At 47.5% G+C, this 19,742-nt stretch overlaps 2 protein-coding genes and 1 non-coding gene across 3 annotated transcripts; 1 reads left to right on the top strand and 2 right to left on the bottom strand.

Annotated features, from left to right (window-relative positions):
• The first annotated feature begins 220 nt into the window (after positions 1-220).
• Positions 221-14,754, top strand: LOC142434967 (uncharacterized). The gene is made up of 5 exons (XM_075539551.1): positions 221-1,142; positions 2,928-3,077; positions 9,785-9,911; positions 11,341-11,491; positions 12,647-14,754. The coding sequence occupies exons 2-5, from the start codon at positions 3,075-3,077 to the stop codon at positions 14,298-14,300; spliced, it is 1,935 nt and encodes a 644-aa protein (XP_075395666.1). The 5' UTR covers positions 221-1,142; positions 2,928-3,074; the 3' UTR covers positions 14,301-14,754.
• LOC142435196 (U6 spliceosomal RNA) lies at positions 11,578-11,684 on the bottom strand. Its single transcript, XR_012781301.1, has one exon. It is a non-coding gene; the product is annotated as a U6 spliceosomal RNA (small nuclear RNA).
• Positions 14,755-15,227: 473 nt separating the features above from the next.
• LOC142434974 (translation machinery-associated protein 7-like) lies at positions 15,228-15,495 on the bottom strand. Its single transcript, XM_075539561.1, has one exon. The coding sequence runs from the start codon at positions 15,420-15,422 to the stop codon at positions 15,228-15,230; it is 195 nt and encodes a 64-aa protein (XP_075395676.1). The 5' UTR covers positions 15,423-15,495.
• Positions 15,496-19,742: the final 4,247 nt, after the last annotated feature.

Below are 19,742 nucleotides of genomic sequence, written 5' to 3'. Positions count from 1 at the left end.
AATAACATTGAAATTCTGGTTTGCTTGGGTTTTGTTTTTTTGTTTGTTTTTTTTTTTTTTTTGCAAACTAGGTTTCAGTAGCTAAAATATGCAAACCAGAAACGATTTTGAGTCTGGTAGCAACTTTCTAAAGATAAACACGCTTGTGTTACTTGGTTGTTAGGTTTCTCTCTCCGGCCTAAATTCCAACCTCAGTCCTTGGCTCCGCGCGAGAAAGATTTCACGCCAAAGCCAGGCTCGTGATCCAAGTGAATTTAATGAAAGTTCAAAGAAGCTTCAGGTTTTACGCGGCACCCATAGGATTCCTTTGACCATGCGGCCTGGCAGAGACTGCCCCAGGTCACGCAAAGATCTCTCTCTTCCCACGAAGACAACCAGACCACTCAAGCAGGCCAAGACAAGACCCCTCTCCCTCTCAGTTCCTGCCTTTTCAAGGGTTCCTGGGGGAGGCGTGGTGAACGACCCCAGGTCGATCCCATTGGCTGAATTGCAATCACCTGGCCCGGGTGGGCTGCTCCAGGTGTAACGCCCATCTGGGCCCACCTTCGGGAAAATCCAGCTTTTGTCCTTTGCTGGCTCTCCTGGGCATGCGTCAATGGACTTCCCACTTCCCTAGGCTAAGCTACCTAACAGTTCGACGTTGTTCTTAACCATTTGAGGAAAATTCCATCATATTTGCACAGCGCGATTCTCTCGCTCCTCGTAAATATCTTCCCAGCCTGAGACTTGCTCAGTGCGTTCCTGCACAAGGGGAACCGCTGAACCCGCCCTCACGAGGCAGACACGGAAACATTTCTGTGAAACACCACACGCTCCCGGAAGCGGAAGTGTGCATCCTCGTTCGGCCGCCGGGCTTGCGCGCTACTGTGATTAGGTGGACGGCTCCCGGTGTCCACGGCGGGCGCGGCCCGGGGCGCAGGGCTGAGTGCACCCCGAGGAGCTGCAGCTGCGGGTCTGGGCGCGGTCGCAGGTCACCGCGTCCCCGCCGGGGGCGCCCAGGTGTGCAGACGCGTGCAGAGCCGGGGGCGCCCACATCGGGCACCTGCGAGTGGAGTCGCCCGCGGGGATGCGCGGCCCTGCAGGGCGGGGCCCGGCGGCTTGCAATTACACCGCCTGCGGTTGGAGCGGCCCCGCGAGGCCAGGTGAGGCTGCCTGACCCGGGCAGGGCTGCACGTGCAAAGGCGGGTCGCTGGTCTCCGTGCACACCTGCACACCTGCACACCTGCACACCTGTACACCTGCACACCTGCACACCTGCGTGGCGCAGGCTGCCGGCATGTGGGTGGGTGGGCGGGGCGGTGGGTGTTTCCATGGAAGAAGTAGGTGCGCGCATGTGTCAGCCCCTGAACCTTGGTGCAAATTGGAGGTGATTGAAGCCGAGAAAACACAATTTGGGGGATGGTTTGTGGGTGCCCTGTTGAGGGACGAATTAATGGTCGTTTAGAACCGTGCTGACCCGCTGGTCACTAAGCAGGCCTTAAGCATTCTCCTGGCTGCGAATAGTTTTGGAGAATGGCCTTGATTGGGGCTGGGGCTTCTTATTATCTTATTTTTTTTATTATTATTTTTAGTTCAGGGATCGTTTGCTGGCCCTTAGGAGTGTTTTCCAGTCCAGTCTGTTGGGGCACCACGCCCTGGCCCCAAAGTCCACTTTCAGCATTCCCTGGGGACCTTGCCACTCCATTCCCTTGCTGTTCCGCTGCATTCCCCCAGTGATTTGCCTCAGTGTGGTGGGATCAGGTCAGGTGCAATTCCCACACTGTGTCTCCGGTGCTGTCCCCTGTATCGCCCTTAGTCACTGAGGGGCATCATGTCTCATAGTGGGGCCAGCCATGTTGTTCTCTCTGTGGACTGGCTGCTCTACTCAGGAACATCATCATCACGGCCTGGTGGGCCAGGCTGTGCTCCACTCTCTCCTCCTGCCCCTTCATCTGCTCCCGTGTGCTCTGATCAGATATGTCCATCTCCCGGAGCTGCAGAGTCAATGTCGTCCTTTGGAACAAATTCTTTTCAGGGGAGGGGCAGGAATCCACTTAATTTATGGTGCTGCAGCCAGCCTCCCAGACCTCTCCACCGGTTCCCTTCTCCACGCCGGGATAATGCATTCACACCTTGCGACACTGGGTTGAAGTCTGGTCCCGCTTTCCCTGTGGAGATATAAACAATACCCTCCCCTTGGGTGGATTAATGCCCTATGACCCCACTACCCTTTTCTTCCTTGTATTCATCCTTTTTTTTCCTTTCCCCACCTCCTCCACCATTGCCTACCATGTACATCCCTGCAGGTAAGGAGGAGTTTCAGAAAGCCTAGATGTGCAGCTAGGTTGTGGTTTGGGAAGCTAGTTCGAGGGCACCCGTTGATTAGCACCCCTGCCTGCCCTCCTGTCCCACAGGGTTTCCCGTTGTCTTTTAGAAAATAGATTAATTGGGATTCCCCATTGTCTTTTTTTTTAAGATCACTTTATCTGGGGGTGGGGGCGCTTACAGCTCATATAATAATCTGTACATCGAGTGTATCAAGCATACCTATGAGAAGTGAAAGGCCCCTATGGGGTCATTGACGTAACTTGGAATGGACGAACATTCACCTGCGTTGATATCGAATAACAGCGATGCGCGTGTTGATCGATAAGGGACAAAGTTAAGATAGGTGAACCCGCAAGTTCAACATTGGCCGTCTGGCTCCCTGCAGGAAATCAGGTTCAAGTTCGCCAACCTGGCCATGCCTCGTTGCAGGTCCTGCTGGGCAGTACAGGATTTCCTGTATTCCCGGTCTGGTGGTCAGAAAGAAGAGGCTCCTGGGGCTGTACTCAGAAAGCAGGGCTGGACTCAGCTGCCGCCTGTTCCGCCTCCCAAGTGTCCTCAGGGTGCAGCAGGGCCCTGAGCTGCTCACTCAACACGGTCTCCTCCCCGTCCTTCTGTTTCAGGTCTCACGTGTGCTGCAGAGAGAGCCAGCCCAGTCCAGGCAGCGAGGGAGCAAGACCATAAATCACAAAGAACTTCCATTCCTCCTCCAGAAGTGGCTTCCTGGGCTCTCGGCCGTATTCTCTGCCTCCGGAATCGGCAGCACGGAAATGGTGAGTCCTCCATGCAGCTGGGCTCGCCAAAGGATAAGCCAGCCGGGCTGTGTGTTGTGTTCTGGGACTGTGGGTCTTCGAGGAACAAGGGCTCAGAGATCAAGTGACCAAGCCCTTGGAGACATCCCTGCCCCGGGGCCTTGCCTCTACACCTGTGCGGCTTTTAAGACGTTGACTCCCTAGTCCCGCCTTCCTGTGCCTCTCAGAGCTGGCGCTGTGCTGTGTTGACACCCCCAGCCAGGGCCCCGGGGCTCTGTCAGGAATGGCAGTCAGAAGACAGAGCAGGCTTCTTCAAGGATGGGTTAGATCAGTGGTTCTAAAGCCGCAGCCCTTTAATAAAGCTCCTCGTGGGCTGGTGACCCCAGCCCCCCAGCCATAAAATCGCTTTCGTTGTTACTTCATGTTGCTACGTTGATGGGTCTCGACCCACAGGCTGAGAACCGCTGCGTTAGCGAAACGGAAACAGCGCCTTTGGGCGTGAATAGACCCGGGTGGAGCGTGTGCTGAGAGAGAACGCACGTGTTGGGTTTTTTTGGTCCCTTTCAGGTTCCTAGGAGTCTGGAGCTGTGCTTTTTCACTCCGCCTGGTGTGTGTGCTCAGCCGCTGGCCTGCAGTGCGTGCTGTGTACTATGCATGGGTGGAACTTAACCTTAAAAAAAAAGAGTAAAAATATGAAACAAAAATATATATAAAGGTTGGTACACCTTTCACAGGGCCATTTGGGTTGTTTTTCCCCCCACTGATTTGTGTATTTCTAAGCTTCTATTACCCTGTCCGCTGTCGGTGTGTTGACATTTATGAGGTACATCTGTAAACAGATAGTTCACCTGTGTGGGAAGGGTGGAGAAGCCCTCGTGCCTTTGTCGAAATACCCAGGTTGGGTATTCACAGACACGTGCATTTCGAAATACCCTTTTAGTGTATTTTCTGTGCAGTTCTTGAAAAAAAAAAGTAAATGGCTTGAAATTTTATGGGCGGACAGTAGAAATCATGGCTTCTCTGTGAGGAAGAGTCTTCTCAGAGCATCGTCAAGGTACCCAGTTATCTCAGGAAGTCATTGTGTAATGTTTTAAAAACTGTCTTCTCTGGATCTTTAATTTGCTAACTGGGCCCTTTTTTTTAAACATTTTATTAGGGACTCATACAACTCTTATCACAATCCATACATATACATACATCAATTGTATAAAGCACATCCGCACATTCCCTGCCCCAATCATTCTCAAGGCATTTGCTCTCCACTTAAGCCCTTTGCATCAGGTCCTCTTTTTTTCCCCCTCCCTCCCCTTTCCCCCCTCCCTCATATGCCCTTGGTAATTTATACCTCGTTATTTTGTCATATCTTGCCCTATTCGGGGTCTCCCTTCCCCCCTTCTCTGCTGTCCCTCTCCCAGGGAAGAGGTCACATGTGGATCCTTGTAGTCAGTTCCCCCTTTCCAACCCACTCACCCTCCACTCTCCCAGCATCGTCCCTCACACCCTTGGTCCTGAAGGTATCATCCACCCTGGATTCCCTGTACCTCCAACCCTCATATGCACCAGTGTACAGCCTCTGTCCTATCCAGGCCTGCAAGGTAGAATTCAGATCATGGTAGTTGGGGGGAGGAAGCATCCAGGATCTGGGGGAAAGCTGTGTTCTTCATCGGTACTACCTCGCACCCTGACTGACCCGTCTCCTCTCCTAAACCCCTTTATGAGGGGATCTCCATTGGCCGACACTTGGGCCTTGGGTCTCCACTCTGCACTTCCCCCTTCATTCAATATGGTAAGAAATTTTTTTGATGATGATGCCTTATATCTGGTCCCTTGGGCACCTCGTGATCGCACAGGCTGGTGTGCTTCTTCCATGTGGGCTTTTTTGCTTCTGAGCTAGATGGCCACTTGTTTATCTTCAAGTCTTTAAGACCCCAGACACTATCTCTTTTGATAGCCGGGCACCATCAGCTTTCTTCACCACATTTACTTGTTCACCCGCTTTGGCTTCAGCAGTTGTGTTGGGAGGGTGAACATCACAGAATGCCAATTTAACAGAAGAAAGTATTCATGCATTGAGGGGATGCTTCAGTAGAGGCCCAGCTAACTAGGGCTCTGTTACACGACATTTTATTTCTAGTGTAATCTGTGCCGCCTTTTAAAAGATCGTCTAGGAGAGACATTCCTCCAGTTACAGGAACAGACAGCCTTATTTTTTTTAAAAAAATCAGTTGTATGACCCCTAATAAAATGTTTTAAATTAAATAAATAATCATTAAAAACATCATCTAAATTTGGTACGTGGAGATTTTTTTTTTTGACCCCAGTCATGTATTGTTCCAGTGTCACGCGGGCCTTTCTGCACATCCGGCACCAGTGGGTAGTCGAAAATGTTCTCCAGGACGTGCAGCCTCTGAAGGCTTCTCAGGGAGAGGGAGGTGACAGCTCCCACGTGCCCAGGGCTTGGGGTGAATAAATCGTTTCCCAGACGCGGCCAGACGGGCAGAAGGCTACACCAGGACGGGCTGTGCATGCCTCTCCCCGAGTCTGGCCCATCAACAGGGCAAGTGTCCGGGCTGGACACCGCGTGTCCACTCTGGAAGGCCCAGAGCGGACAGGACGAGAGGGAGCAACAAGGAAAGGGGGACGACAGACGCCCTGCCCTCGCCTCCTCCCTGCCCGGGCATTGAGCCCCTCCCTCTCAGAGCTCCCGGTGAAGTGTTTGCCCCCCGGGGGAGACGCCCAGGGCTGGTGGTCTCAGACCCACCCCTTGACTGGGGCCCTCAAACCAGCAGCAGCAGCAGCAAAGAGCCGAGGCCCAGCCTCCTACTGCCCACTCCCGGGCTCGGACAGAACATTCCTGCTGACTGAGTCCATGGCCCATGTGGGAGGGGTCACCACAGAGACAGTGGGAGGCCTTGGCCATCCTCCCGGGGTTGTGGGGAGGCGGGGACAGATGACAAACACCAGTTTTTGGGTGCAGCGGCCAATGGCCCACACAGAAGTCCATTCTTGACCCTTATGAGGACGTCTACCCACCTGCTCAGGAGCCCCAGCTGGGCACAGCCACGGCTTACGGACGGCCTGGCAGAGCAGGGGCGGAGGTAATGGGGCGCAAGGTCAGTGAGCTCGGCAGCCCTCCAGGTGCACACAGTGGGTGCAGGAAACACCAACTGTAGCCACATCCCTGTGCCCCGCGCCCGGACCTGGCTAGCACTTGATGATTTGGGGGGCAGAGGGGTTGAGGGTGGGCTGCTTGGTGATGGGTGGGCTCAGGGCATATCTGCTAATGGACTATTTAAATCTTTCCTTGATATTTATTTTATAATCTCAATGTCTGCTAAGCTATTCCAATACTATAATCAATCATTTTAGGGGGGAGGTGTTTTACATATGCAGATTATTTAATTTGTAAAATAAAATGGAACATAGGTGTCTCCCTTTCCCGGGTTGTTTAACGTTATTTATTTACCTTTCGCCCCTACCCCCACCCAGATATATTTTTCTGGCCTGTACCATCTATAACTTTTAGGAGAATGTGGACGAAGAATGGGTACCATTGTTTGCTTCCCGCTTTAACCAGGAAAATAATGAACATTTTCAGCACATACCGTGTTGTGGATCTGCGTTTACTTATATGCCCGTTCTCAGACGATACGTATTCCTACACGTTTAGAGATAGGAAAGGCGTTTGTGTATAGATTCGGGTAAAGGTGCAGTGAACTCAGACTGTGTGATGCATGAAGTGAGCCTCCGGGTCGTGGCGTTCCGTCCCTCCTGACATGCGCCCCTGAGTCCACTCTCAGTCCAAATCCGGCCTCGGCCCTGCTGATGTCATCAGTCTCTTGCTCTCTCGAAAGCTCCTTTGTCTACTGACTTGGTTGGTGTCCGTGTTCTTGCTGTGGTGCAGAGATGTCAGCCTGGTTCCGAGTGACCCCCCACGTCCTGCAGGACGAAACACTGCCCGGTCCCGCGGTATCCTCAACCGTGATGCCGTGTGGGAGTCCAGCTCTGCAGCCATCGTGTCCATCTCCTTGAGGGTCTTGTTCTCGGACCCGCCGCTCTACCACGCCGGAGTCCTCCTTCATGGACGGAGCCTCCCTGCATGGCCAAAGGACATGAGACCACGTCTCGCCACCCTCACTTCTGGCAGCTCTCTGGCTTTACTGCTCAGACAGGTCTGTCTGTTCTGGGCAGCCAGAATAGATGTCCTCTCCTTCGCCGACACTCAAATTCAAATGCTCAGCTCTCCTTTGGTATTCCTGACAGATGGGCCGGCTTTCCCTTGTCTAGGAGGTGATGGAAGCCATCTTGTCTCGCTCGAGGCAGACATCCTAGTCTTCCTGGGACAGTTTTCCCAGTCCGATGTGTCGTGTGACTGCTTGAGGCTGCCTGTGTGGACGCTGATTTGGGATCCGAGTAACATGAAATCCTGGGCCAATGGATCTTTTTCCCATTGATCTGTTTATTGGTCCAGTTCTGAGAGCTTCATTGTGCAAAGCCTCCACACTTCTTTCTGACCTCTCACCAGAATTACCTTTGACCCCCATGGTTCCTCCAGCAGTCCCTTAAAGGCATTTGAACCTCCCCCTGCAGAATATCCTAAAACTCTTCCATCCTTTACCTTTGCCGAGTTCCCAAATGGCCCCTACAGGTTAGGGACCAAGTCCAGCGGCACTTTGTCATCCTGGTACCCAGTTCTGACTTAGCTCTCTCAGGCTTCTGTGACAGAAGCACCACGAATGGATGGCTGTCAGAAACAGAAATTTGCCCTTGCACAATTCAGGAAGCTAGAAGTCAAAATGCAAGGGGCCAGCCCTAGGAGAAGGGCTTTTTCTTTCCGTCCACCCTGGGGGAAGGTCCCCCTCCTGCATCTTCCCAGGAGAGTGCGGTGGTCTCAGCATGAGACCCCCAGATCCAAAGGACATGCTCTGTTCTCAGCTCCCCTTTCCTTCTTTTTAAGTCATTGTACTGGGGGCTCGGACAGCTCTTATCACAATCCATCCACTGTGTCAAGCACATTTGTACATACTTTGCCATCATCCTTTTCAAAACGTTTTCTTTCTACTTGAGCCTTTGGTATCAGCTTATTTCTCCCACCCTCCCTCGCTGATGCTCCCTTGATTAATAGTTTTTTGTTTCATGTGTCACACTAACCGGTGTCTCCCTTTACCCAGTTTTCTGTTGTCCGTCCCCCAGGGAGGGGGTTATATGTAGATCATTGTGATTGGTTCCCCCTTTCTCCCCCCACCTTCCCCTCACCCTCCTGGTATCATTACTCTCATTGTTGGTCCTGAGGGGTTTATCTGTCCTGATTCCCTGTGTTGCAAGCTCTTATCTGTACCCATGTACATGCTCCGGTCTGGCCGGATTTGTAAGGTAGAATTGGGGTCATGTCAGAGGGGGGAGGAAGCATTAAAGAACTAGAGCAAAGGTGTATGTTTCGTCAGTGTTACACTGCACCCTGACCGGCTCATCTCCTCCTCTCGACCCTTCTGTAAGGGATGTCCAGTGGCCTAAAGATGGGCTTTGGGTCCCCACTCCATACTCCCCCTCATTCACTTTTAGATGTTTTTTTTGTTCTTTGATGCCTGATACCTGATCCCTTTGACACCTCATGATCGCACAGGCTGGTGTGCTTCTTCCATGTGGGCTTTGTTGCTTCTGAGCTAGATGGCCGCTTGTTCACCTTCAAGCCTTTAGGACCCCAGACACTGTATCTTTTGATAGCTTTCTTCACCACACTTGCTTATGCAAATTCCTCTTTCTTGTTGAGAGACGGGCCCTTGGAATCCCTGCTCCCTTGTTTAACCCATTTCATATCTCAGAAGAGATTGGCTCAAGATACGACGTCGTGTTGTGGACTTTATCACACCTCATTAATATGCTGTTGTTGTTATTGTTGTTGTTAGCTGCTGTCACATCATTCCCTACTCATAGCGACCCTGGTGATAGCAGGATGACCGCCTGCCCCTGGGCCATGCTCACAATTGTTATGTGTGAGCCCATATTTAGAGCCACCGTGTCTCGTTAATACAACTGCCTCTAATCTTGCCACGTGGACATCACAGAGGTTCAGGTTTGCCCCACGGGATAATCACATCAGGTCACAACACGGAGAATTACCACGTCATACTGAGACTCACAACTGGCCAAGTTGATGCTTACTTATTGGGGACACAGTAGAATCTACGACAGTATGAATGGCAGTTAAACATTCATAGTTATTCAGGAGTATATTCTATTCCGCCGGTGGCTCTGCCCCCTCTTGATCTCCTGTTTTACAGTAGGACCTTGGCTGCGTGGGCCCACTCTTTTCCCATGCATGTGAGGGACATTCCTTCGTTCTTCCTTTGCCTTGTGCTTTGCATATCGTTGAGTGCCCTGATGGAGCTTGTGGAAGATGGTGTGATTGTTTGTTCACAAGGAAACGGTGCATTGAATAAGAGCCTTTCCGTCACATGCACGACATTTCCTACCTGTCCCAGATCACCAAGAGTGACGCCGCAGGTGGTCATAGCCAAAACGTGGAGCGATGATTTCATCGCGTTGGAAGTCTCTGAGGCATGATGACCAGTGAGGAAGTCAGTGTACTTAGTGAACGGATGAGACTTGGCTATTTCTCCAGAGTAGACCTTGGTAGAAGACAACGTTGCATCGAATGCCTCTCCTTTTCTTCGTACCCACGGGGGTTCCTGGCGCCTTGCTGATCCAGAGCGTGTGGGCTGTTTCAGGATGCAGTGGTTCCTGAGGACGTGGCTGTGGTCTTCAGCCGGGAGGAGTGGGCTCTGCTGGACCTCGCTCAGAGGAGGCTCTACAGAGATGTGATGATGGAGACCTTGAAAAACTTGACCTCAGTAGGTGAGTAGCGTCTTACTAGTACTTTCTTGTGATTTAGGTAGAAACTAGGTTTCTGCTAAAAACAACTCATATTTCACTCCTCAACTTTGCTTCCAGATTTAGGCTGAGAAGTGGAAATGAAATGGTTTCTTGTTTGTTTGTTTGTTTAGACAGTCATGATCCTTGTTCTATAGGGCTGGATTCCTTCCCCTTGAACATAAACTCTGTGTATTTGCATTGAGATTTCAAATATTATGAACTGTGGGGCTTTTTAAAAGTTAAATGTGAACATCAGCTTCCAGGGTAACTTTGGGGCACCAAGGAATGTGTGGATTGGGACCTTGTAGAGAAGTTTCACAAGTTCGACATGGATTATTTTGCTGCAAATACCTGCCCTGCATCAGAGACCACGATGAGAAAAATCTTGGCACAGTGTGAAAGAACTGTTCATTGATTGACACTCTCTCCCCTCATGAGAAACAAGGGAAAGATCTGAGGAAAATGGAGATAGGAATCCTCTAGGCCAATATGTCAGGAAGCAACAGGATAGACTACTTTTTCAGCGACCAGCCCTGCCTGGATGGAATTACATTTGAGTTATTCAGCTAGAAAACAGTCTTGGGTTGAGAATCTGGGTTAGTCTGGACAGACTAGAGAAACAAATTCATAGACACTCGTGTGTATAAGAGAAAGCTTTATATACAAGAGCAATTGAATATTGAGAAAACAACCTACCCCAGTCCAGATCAAGTCCATAAATCCAATAGTAGCCCATATGTCTGATGCCAGTCTATAAATTCCTATTAAGACTCACGCAGCACATGCAATGACGCTGAATGCAGGAAAATCACAGGCTGGTGGGTGGAAAGTCCTGTGGATCCAGTGGCTGTGGAAGCATCTCAGCGCTGGCATGATCTCCACATAGCTTCTCTAGCTCCAAGGCCGTAGCGCAGCTCCATGTGTCTTCTCAGCAGGAATACCAGGGAGTCTATGTGTCCCGCCTCCAGCGAGCTATTTATCTCCGTGGGGCCTCCAAATGAGGCCATCTGAGCTGCGACCTGATTGACAGGCTAAACTCTACCCCTTCACTTTCGATAGTCTCAAGTTGACAACTGCTGTCACTGCACAGCACCCTTCACTGTGCTTGCTGTATGACTTTGGCAAGCCTCAGGCTTGTGGTCATAGGGACCCTTTCCTTATTTTAATATCACGTGGGCGGTTTGTCTGGTCACTTCCTGTCTTGTTCTCTCATTGCACCTGTTCATACCACCGTTGCTCTCCGTCTTCACAGAGGAGTTTCCTAATAAATTCCTTTTCAGTCTCCTTGACAATGTGAGGACATGGCAAAATGAGGCTAAATATTTCTCTATTGATAACAACCACTACCACCCCCCTAATGGTTCCTTTCTTTCTCTTGTTTTATATTGTAAACCTCGGATGACCGGGTCAGTCTCTGGAAATCACGAAGAGGGGGGAAAGTTGTCCAGTGAACACATAACGGTGAAATTCTTGAAAAACTCACACTGTTCCTCTGTGTCACACCAAGTCCCTGTGTCCCACGGCAGGACAGGTTCGCATGAAAACCAGGGGAGACATTTGAGGTGAGTGTCGTTCAATCAAGAGAAAGCACTGCCTCCGGAGTAAGTCGTAAGGTATCAGGGCGTTCAAGTACACTTAGACTTTTTTTTAAAATATGGAACGCTTCACAAATTTGCGTGTCATCCTTGCGCAGGGGCCATGCTAATCTTCTCTGTATCATTCCAATTTTAGTATATGTGCTGCTGAAGCAAGCACCACTTAGACTTATTTCCATCCACCCAGCGGGTCCTGGGAGAGTGTTTACAGGTTTAGCAATGATCTCTGTAAATGAACCCAGCGTGTGCACTGCATCGCATCCACATTTGCTGCCCGAGTAGGACGTGAACAGGGTGCATCGCTCAGGGAGGGTGACAGACTGCAGGTTTGGATGTGAGTCGCTCTCCACCATTCTGTCAGTAATCCAGTCACCTGTGTGAGGACCTGGCGCATGAGGGATCCTTGTAGGAGATCGGATGATTGGCAGGACTTTGGAGAAGGACACACATTGAAAGTGACAGGGCACAGCTGAAGGTCACCTCCAAGTGCGGCACCAATCATTTTTTGGTTACTGAACAGAAGCAAACCGGTTCAAAGACCTGATCAGACGAAACCAGAGACCACCTGGGCCCCTTCACAGCCCTGACACACACTGACAGATCAACAGGCCCTCTTGTACTCACTTTTTTAATGGAGCCCGAGTGGCTCAGGAGGTTATTCATGGGGCTGCTAACTGCAAGGTCAGTAGTTCAAATCCATCAGCCCCCCGAGGAAGAAAAAAATCAGGCTTTCAAACCTTGATGTAAGACTGTATCCTTCGGGGATTCATACAAAGGTGTGTTTTCATAAATGTGAGTCAGACAGGGAGTGTTTGACTCATATTTTACCTAGACCCAAATATTTGCAAAGCTTCATATTTTAGAAAACAGTGACAAGAATGGGAGCCTTTCTGCTTAATTATTTACCACATATATTCGAGTATAAACCAACCCAAATATCTACCAAGGCACCTAATTTTACCACAAAAAGTGCATTTAAAATGTGCTGAAAAACTCGGCTTATGAACAAGTGTATACAGTAACCTGTGAAACAAGTCCCGGGCAAACATGGTACCCCTTTATTTGGTAATGGTGAAATGGGATCAATCGATTTCTAATAGCACGTTGTATATTTTTTAACAGAAGTCAGACAATGAAGAACCTCTGTGAAAGTAATAAAGTCCATCACTGTGGAAAAATCTTCAGCCAGATTACAAACTTGACCAAGCCACAAAGAAATCCTCCGAAAGGAACTATTTCTGAATGCTGTAAGTCTGGGAAAACCTTCGGGGATAACTCATCACGTAGGTACACGACCAGATCTCATAGTGGATGCAAAGCCTGCCAGTGTAAAGAATGTGGAGAAGCCAGTAATTGCCCCTCCCACCTACCCACGCCCACGAGAACGCTTAATGAGAAAAAACCCCACAAGTGTAAAGTATGTGGGAAAGACTTTCTTTGTATGTCAGCTCTTAACAATTCTGTGACGACTGTCAGTGGTGAGAAACACTATGAATGTAATGAATGTGGGAAGGATTTCTGTACTTTCTCATCCTTTGGGAAACACATGAGAGGTCATAAGCGTGAGGGCAAAGAATGTCGTAAAACCTGTAATCGTCCTCCATCCCTCATTTTACATAAAAAATCCCGAAAGAGAGAGAAGGTGTATGTCTGTAAGGAGTGCGGGAGAGGCTTTGGCGATGCGTCGTCCCTCACTACACACACGCGAATCCACAGTGGAGAGAGGCCTTACGGATGTAAGGAATGCGGGAAAGCCTTTAGTCGTTCCTTCTCTCTCACCACACATATGCGAACTCACAGTGGAGAGAAGCCTTACGAATGTAAGGAATGCGGGAAAACCTTTAGTCAAACCTCAGCCCTCACGACACATATCAGAACTCACACTGGAGAGAAACCATACAAGTGTGAGGAATGTGGGAAAGCTTTCCGGTGCTCCTCGTTCCTAACAAATCACGTAAGAATTCACAGCGGAGAAATGCCTTTTGAGTGTAAGGAATGTGGGAAAGTCTTTAGGCAGGCATCAGACCTCACGACACACAGAAGAATCCACAGTGGGGAGAAGCCTTATGAATGTAAGGAATGTGGGAAAGCCTTTCGGTGTTCCTCACACCTTACTACACATATGCGAACTCACAGTGGTGAGCGGCCCTATGAATGTAAAGAATGTGGGAAAGCCTTTACTGATTATTCAGCCCTCAATAAGCATGTACGAACTCACAGTGGGGAGATGCCTTATGAATGTAAGGAATGCGGGAAAGTCTTCAGGCATGCCTCAAATCTCAGTACACATAGAAGAATTCACAGTGGGGAGAGGCCTTATAAATGTAAAGTATGTGGGAAAGCCTTTGGTCGTTCCTCACATCTCATTGCACACATGCGAACTCACAGTGGTGAGAGACCTTATGAATGTAAGGAATGTGGGAAAACCTTCGGTCGTTCCTATTGCCTCTCTGAACACGTCAGAACTCACAGTGGAGAGAGGCCTTACGACTGTAAGGAGTGTGGGAAAGCCTTTAGGTGTTCTTCAGACCTGGCCAAACATCTAAGAACCCACAGTGGAGAGAAGCCCTATGAATGTGATCAATGCGGGAAGGTCTTTAGGCAAGCCTCAAGCCTCAATACCCATAGAAGAACCCACAGTGGAGAGAAGCCCTATGAATGTGATCAATGCGGGAAAACCTTCAGGTGTTCCTCACACCTCACTTCACATCTAAAAACTCACAGCGGAGATTCTGCTCGGTGTCAACCATGGGATGTTTCGTCCTTACTGCTGTGATTTCAAATGGCAGTTTCCCCACAATCCTCAGTTACTCTTAACTTTTTTACCTCCAGCAGTATTGACTCAAATAAGGGGTTCTATAGAGCTACTTCGTATCGTTTGGGATAATTGACAAGTTTCATTGTAACTGACGTCTGTCCTCACCAATGTTTGTTACTTCCTCAATCCAAGCTAAATTTTAACCTTAATTCTTTGATCACTTCAGAAAAGATTACAGGAATAACCTTGAGTAAACATGGTCTTATATTTTTTCAGTGCTTTTCTTGGTTATTTTTCATGCAGCAAAGCAATTACTTGTGTTTAGTTTAAGAATGTCTTTCCACATTTAATGCATTTTCTACAATCCCATTCTGTTGTAATGTTAAGTAACTTCTTTGTAATTATTAGTTTTTCAAACTTTGAAACTGTGGAAAAATCTGATTTTCCTGGTTCACTGTTCTATTACTTTTAGTACCCATTGTTAATTATTACGTAAGATTTCTACTGTAATATTTATTAACTAATTTTTCTTGTGTTGTAGTTCATTCAAATTATGAAACTATAACCTTTCCCCTTTATTTATTAAATTGGTTATAACATTACAAGCAGTCTCCTAACTTTGTCTTTTTTTTTTTTTATTTCAAACGAGTTGCTTTAAATCCAGATGGTACAGAATTCTGGGCATCACAAAGACTGAGCAGCTCTGGCAGGTTCTGGACTGGGTTCACTCTGACCTCACAGCTAAGACAGAAATGGCTGAGTGAGAAGAACTAAACATTGCATGATTTTTCTTTTTTTACAAAAGTTTATTCTTAAATGTACAGCAGGCTCCAAGACAACACTTCATTCTAACTATAAGTGGCAACAAAAGTTCTAGCAGGGAATCCAGATGTCTACACAGGAACGGGATCAAGGGCCATCATTGCCTCAGCCACCAAGCACAGCTCACTTTTTGCCAGATTTCTTAATTCCACCTGTGGCCTGGGGCCCCTTCCCCGCGGCCTTCGCCTTTAGCTCCTCCAATTTCTTTTGTTCTTCCTTCTGTTTCTGCTTGAAAGCCTTCTCTTCCTCGTCCGTCTCCTTGTTCTGCTTCTGGGGTTGTTTCAGGGGCTTCTTCTTGCCACCTTCGCGACCCGACATGGCGCCTGCCGCCCCTTCCCCAGACCTGCCACCGAAAGCGCAGTTCCCTAACTTTGTCTTTAAGTCAAATTTATAACATAAGTTACAACACTTAGGTATGGTTCATAGTTATGTCAGTCATGTGTTTGTCTCCATGTTTGTATACAGCATACACTTTTATGCATTAAAAAGCACTAAGTACTTAGAGATCTACTAAAAGATCTTAAACTTTCTAGCATAGAATACTGTTTTTATGTTTGTCCCAAAGCAGTTTTAGGTTTACAGAAATGTGCAAGAATCACAGAGTTCCAAGAAACTACTACCACTGCCCACAAAGCTAAAAACAAACAAACAAAAGAACAACTCAATTGTCATTGAGTAAATTTTCTGACTCATGGCTCTAGCACAGAGTAGGGCTGACCCTTTGGGTTTTAAAGACTGTAAATATTTAAAAGAAAGGAAAGCCTCATCTTTCCTCTGCAGCATGTTGGTGGTTTTGAACTGCTGACCTTGTGGTCATCCTAACATCCCAACACATAACCCACTACACCAAAAGGCTCTTTATTACCCAACAGGACATTTATTTCATGTTACAGATTTGGGAAAGGGTGAGGACTTTGGGGCTTCGAGGTGGTTGTTTTTCCTTATGATCACAAGAGATGTAAATCAAAACAATGATGAGACGCCACCTTATCCCACCGACAGCAAAGCTTAAAAAAGAAGAAACCAAAAAAAGAGAGAACAAAAGTGCTGGAGAGGATGGAGAGAGTTGGTTTTTAAGAACACTGGTGGTATAGTACAATGCACATTGGGCTGCTGACCACAAAGCAGTTTGAAACCACTTGCCTCTCCGAGGGTGAAAGATTAAGGACTTTGAACGTGCCATCTACAACCCTCATTCATATCTTGGGCTGACTGGAAGGCGATATCCAGAGATGTGTAGGCAGGGATTTAGGGGACCCTTCAGGGATGACCAATGTTTATTTAGGAAGGTAAGGACAGTCATGTCACAGAAGTGCAGAAAGAGGCTGGATTCCTTTTTAAGGCAGTTTCACTGTTGCACCTTCTGCCAACAGTGTTTTAGAATCCACTGCTCGTGGCAGATTAAGTGTCAGATCATCTGCCATTGGTTTCGTTTCCACAACAGTAAACACTACCGTGCCTCCTCAAAACAGTGAGAGCAAAAATACTCCGTGACCTGACAATCCCTGCAGTTGGTATATACCCTAAAGAAATAACCACAGCGTGAGCAGATGCACGCACACCGACGACCATCACAGCACAATTAAATATAGTAAGAAGGTGGAAAGAACCTACTGTCGGTGGAAGAATGGATACGTAAAGTAAATGCAGTGAACTACTATACAACGTTAAAGAATCGTGAGGAATCTGCAAAACACCTCTTGACATAAATAGCATTGGTGGCTGTGCTGAATGGAACTGATGCCTCACAAAAGAGCAAATACAATATGAGGATATATATATATATATATATATATATATATATATATATATATCCACTATCATATGTGTGTGTATATATATATATATTTGTAATCAACAAAATTCTTCCACACCAAAAGAAACAGGCTTCTGATGGGAAGGAAAAAGAGGAAGGGGGACAAAATAGGCTGGAGGATTGACAGGCGTTAGCTTGGGTAAAGGGAACTTTGATACATTGTTGACAGAAAATTAGTGTGGGAACCTTGACCTAATTAACAATTTAAAATTTTTTTATTGTTTTTGCTTGTTTTGTTTTATAAACCATTTTATTGGGGGTTCATACAACTCTTATCAGCATCCATCCATCCATCCATTGTGTCAAGCACATTTGTACATTTGTTGCCCTCATCGTTCTCAAAACATTTTCTTTCTACTTGAGCCCTTGGTATCAACTCCTCATTTTCCCCCTCGCTCCCATTTTTTTTCACTCCCTGTGAACATGTCACATTGGTGGTTCATCGTGCTGGCACGTGTAAGCTAATTCCCAACATTAGGCAGAAGGAAGAGCAAGAATACTTAGTGCATGCTAGGCCCAAGGAGGTCAGCATAGACTTTTTCCATCCAAATCTGCTTCCCCAAGCAACTGGTCCAGGAATGTTTTACAGGAAACACTAGGGGAAGGGGATCTTTGTGAGCTACCCAATTTTGAGATAGGCTCAGTTTCTTCTTGTATCCACATTCCAGCTACAGCTATTATTACTGAGTTTTATCGTTCAAATAAAAAACTCCAGACCAACCTCACTACCATCAAGTCGATTCAGAGATATAGCGACCCTAAAAGACAAAATAGAACTTCCCCTCTGGGTTTCTGAGACTGTAACTCCTTATGGGAGTAGAAAGCCTCTTCTTTCTCCCCTGGAGTGGCTGGTGGTTTCAAACTGCTGACCCTGCGGTTAGCAGCCCAATGCATAACCACTACACCATCTGAGCTAATTTATAACTAAAGGGGAGGGAAAACAAAATTCTGTCAATTTACCAAGGGCTCTGACAGAATTGCAAGCTTGAAACCCAAGGAGAGGCAGGTACGTGAAGCCCCGGAAAGACGGCATTCCAGAGCAGCAGCATCTGCAAAGACACAGATCTCCGGCTTTGACTTCTCAAACTTGCTAGTGAGAGACGACACATGAGTGTGCATATTGTTGATACACTCAGAGGTCTGGGTGGAGGCCCCTTGGACCTGGAGTTAAGCTTTCCAAGCTCACTGCGTGGCAGGTCTGCTCCCTTGGCTTTATTTTTTGTTGTGATTTAAGAGTCAGGGGGTGTTACATTTCAGTCTCAACTCTGCACTCAACGGTTAAAACTGTTAGGTAGTTCTAGCGTAGGGATGGGGACTGTCCGTTAACGCATGCCCAGAGAGCCAAGCACGGGAACAAGGAGTGGCACAATGCACATGCTCAGAGGCTCAGGTTTCCTGCCGGTAGGCATAGGTGGGCGCTAAACCTGGATTGGCCCACCTGGGCCAGGTGAATTCAATTCAGCCAATGGGGACAATCAGGGGTCGTCCACCACGCCACCCCGTGGAATCCTTGAAAGGCAGGAGCCTAGAGTCGAGAGGGAGAGAGAGAACTTTGCGTGACACTGAGCAGCTTCCGCCAGGCTACATGGTCGGAGGAGTCCTATGGGTGCTGTATAAACCTGAAACTTCTTCTAACTCTCATAAAACTCACTTGGATAACGAACCAGGCTTCGGCGTGAATTCTTTCTCACGCGGAGCCAAGGACCGATGTATAACTCTATCTCCAGAGAGATCCAACAAGACCACTCAATAATCCCCCATATTCTACACAGCCTCCTCCTCCAGCACCTCCCTCTTAGGTTCATTCATCCCCCTCTTTCACCCAAGTCAGCACGGTTTCCATCATTTTGGGATTTCTTAGGATCATCTCTCTCTGTAGAAGTGAAAATGTGTTTATCTGCCCTAATTTTGTTACAAGCTTTTAGTAAGGAGAAAAAATTTTTGATTAAATTAATGAAATGAAATTCGTCCTACTTAAGATTCCTCTTCTCCCCCTTCTGTTTTAACCATGTAAATATTAAAGCATTGCTAGCAGTCTCAGTTACCTTGCTTGGTCTTGAACCAGTAAAACTACTACTTAGCTAGCCTTCATTGTTATGTAAATATCCGCTCCCAGCTCTCAGAGAATTAAGAGAGCTGACTAATTGGGAGAACTTCATACCATACTTTGAAAGACTGAAAAAATGCTCAATAAATTTGTTCAGCTGCTCTTGAAGTAACTTACCATTTTTTCTCCAAGTTTCCCAGTAAGGTTACAGGCTCAATTAAGTCGCTTTGCCCTTCAGGCTTCTTACACTGTATGATTGTACAATCTTGCACTTGTCTCTCTTGGTTAACTTCACTCATTCCTACCAAGCTGGATTTAGAGGAACTTAATGGGCGGGTCTTAGGCCCTCCTGATTGCCCTAAAGAAATGACCCCACATCCAAAGTTTAAAAACCTTTTGCCTCCAATTTCTAATTCTATGTGGGGGCACTGTTGTTTTCCCAACAGCATTCCAAAAGACCCCTTCATTTAAAGGGTGGTCAGACTTCTCAAATACTCTTTCCTGACAATTGTAACTTTTAACTCTAATAATTCAAGGAAGCAAAAATTGGCTTAAGCGATCTTCCTTCTTTATAAACCATGATATATCAGAATTCATCGCTGCCTTAATTTCTTCATAACCCTGATCAATAATTCCAGCAACACCGCGAGAATTTATGTTGGACTTTCCTAACAAACATCCTATAGTTTTTTTAGATAGCAAACCCCAATTACTGATCTTAATAATTTCTGATTCAATCACAGCTTTTAGCTTTTCCTCACAACTCTTATGAACT

This window comes from Tenrec ecaudatus, chromosome X, assembly GCF_050624435.1.
Source record: "Tenrec ecaudatus isolate mTenEca1 chromosome X, mTenEca1.hap1, whole genome shotgun sequence".
In the NCBI taxonomy this organism is placed as follows: domain Eukaryota; kingdom Metazoa; phylum Chordata; class Mammalia; order Afrosoricida; family Tenrecidae; genus Tenrec; species Tenrec ecaudatus.
Note: the sequence above shows the minus strand (reverse complement) of the source record. Positions and strands in the feature narration are given on the sequence as shown.

Excerpts from the sequence above, each read along its gene's own strand:
- LOC142434967 (XM_075539551.1), top strand. Across the intron at positions 9,912-11,340 it reads GAAAAACTTGACCTCAGTAG|TCTCTGGAAATCACGAAGAG; the intron begins GTGAGTAGCGTC and ends TGACCGGGTCAG. Across the intron at positions 11,492-12,646 it reads AACCAGGGGAGACATTTGAG|AAGTCAGACAATGAAGAACC; the intron begins GTGAGTGTCGTT and ends ATTTTTTAACAG.
- LOC142434974 (XM_075539561.1), bottom strand. The coding sequence starts at position 15,422 with ATGTCGGGTCGCGAAGGTGGCAAGAAGAAGCCCCTGAAACAACCCCAG.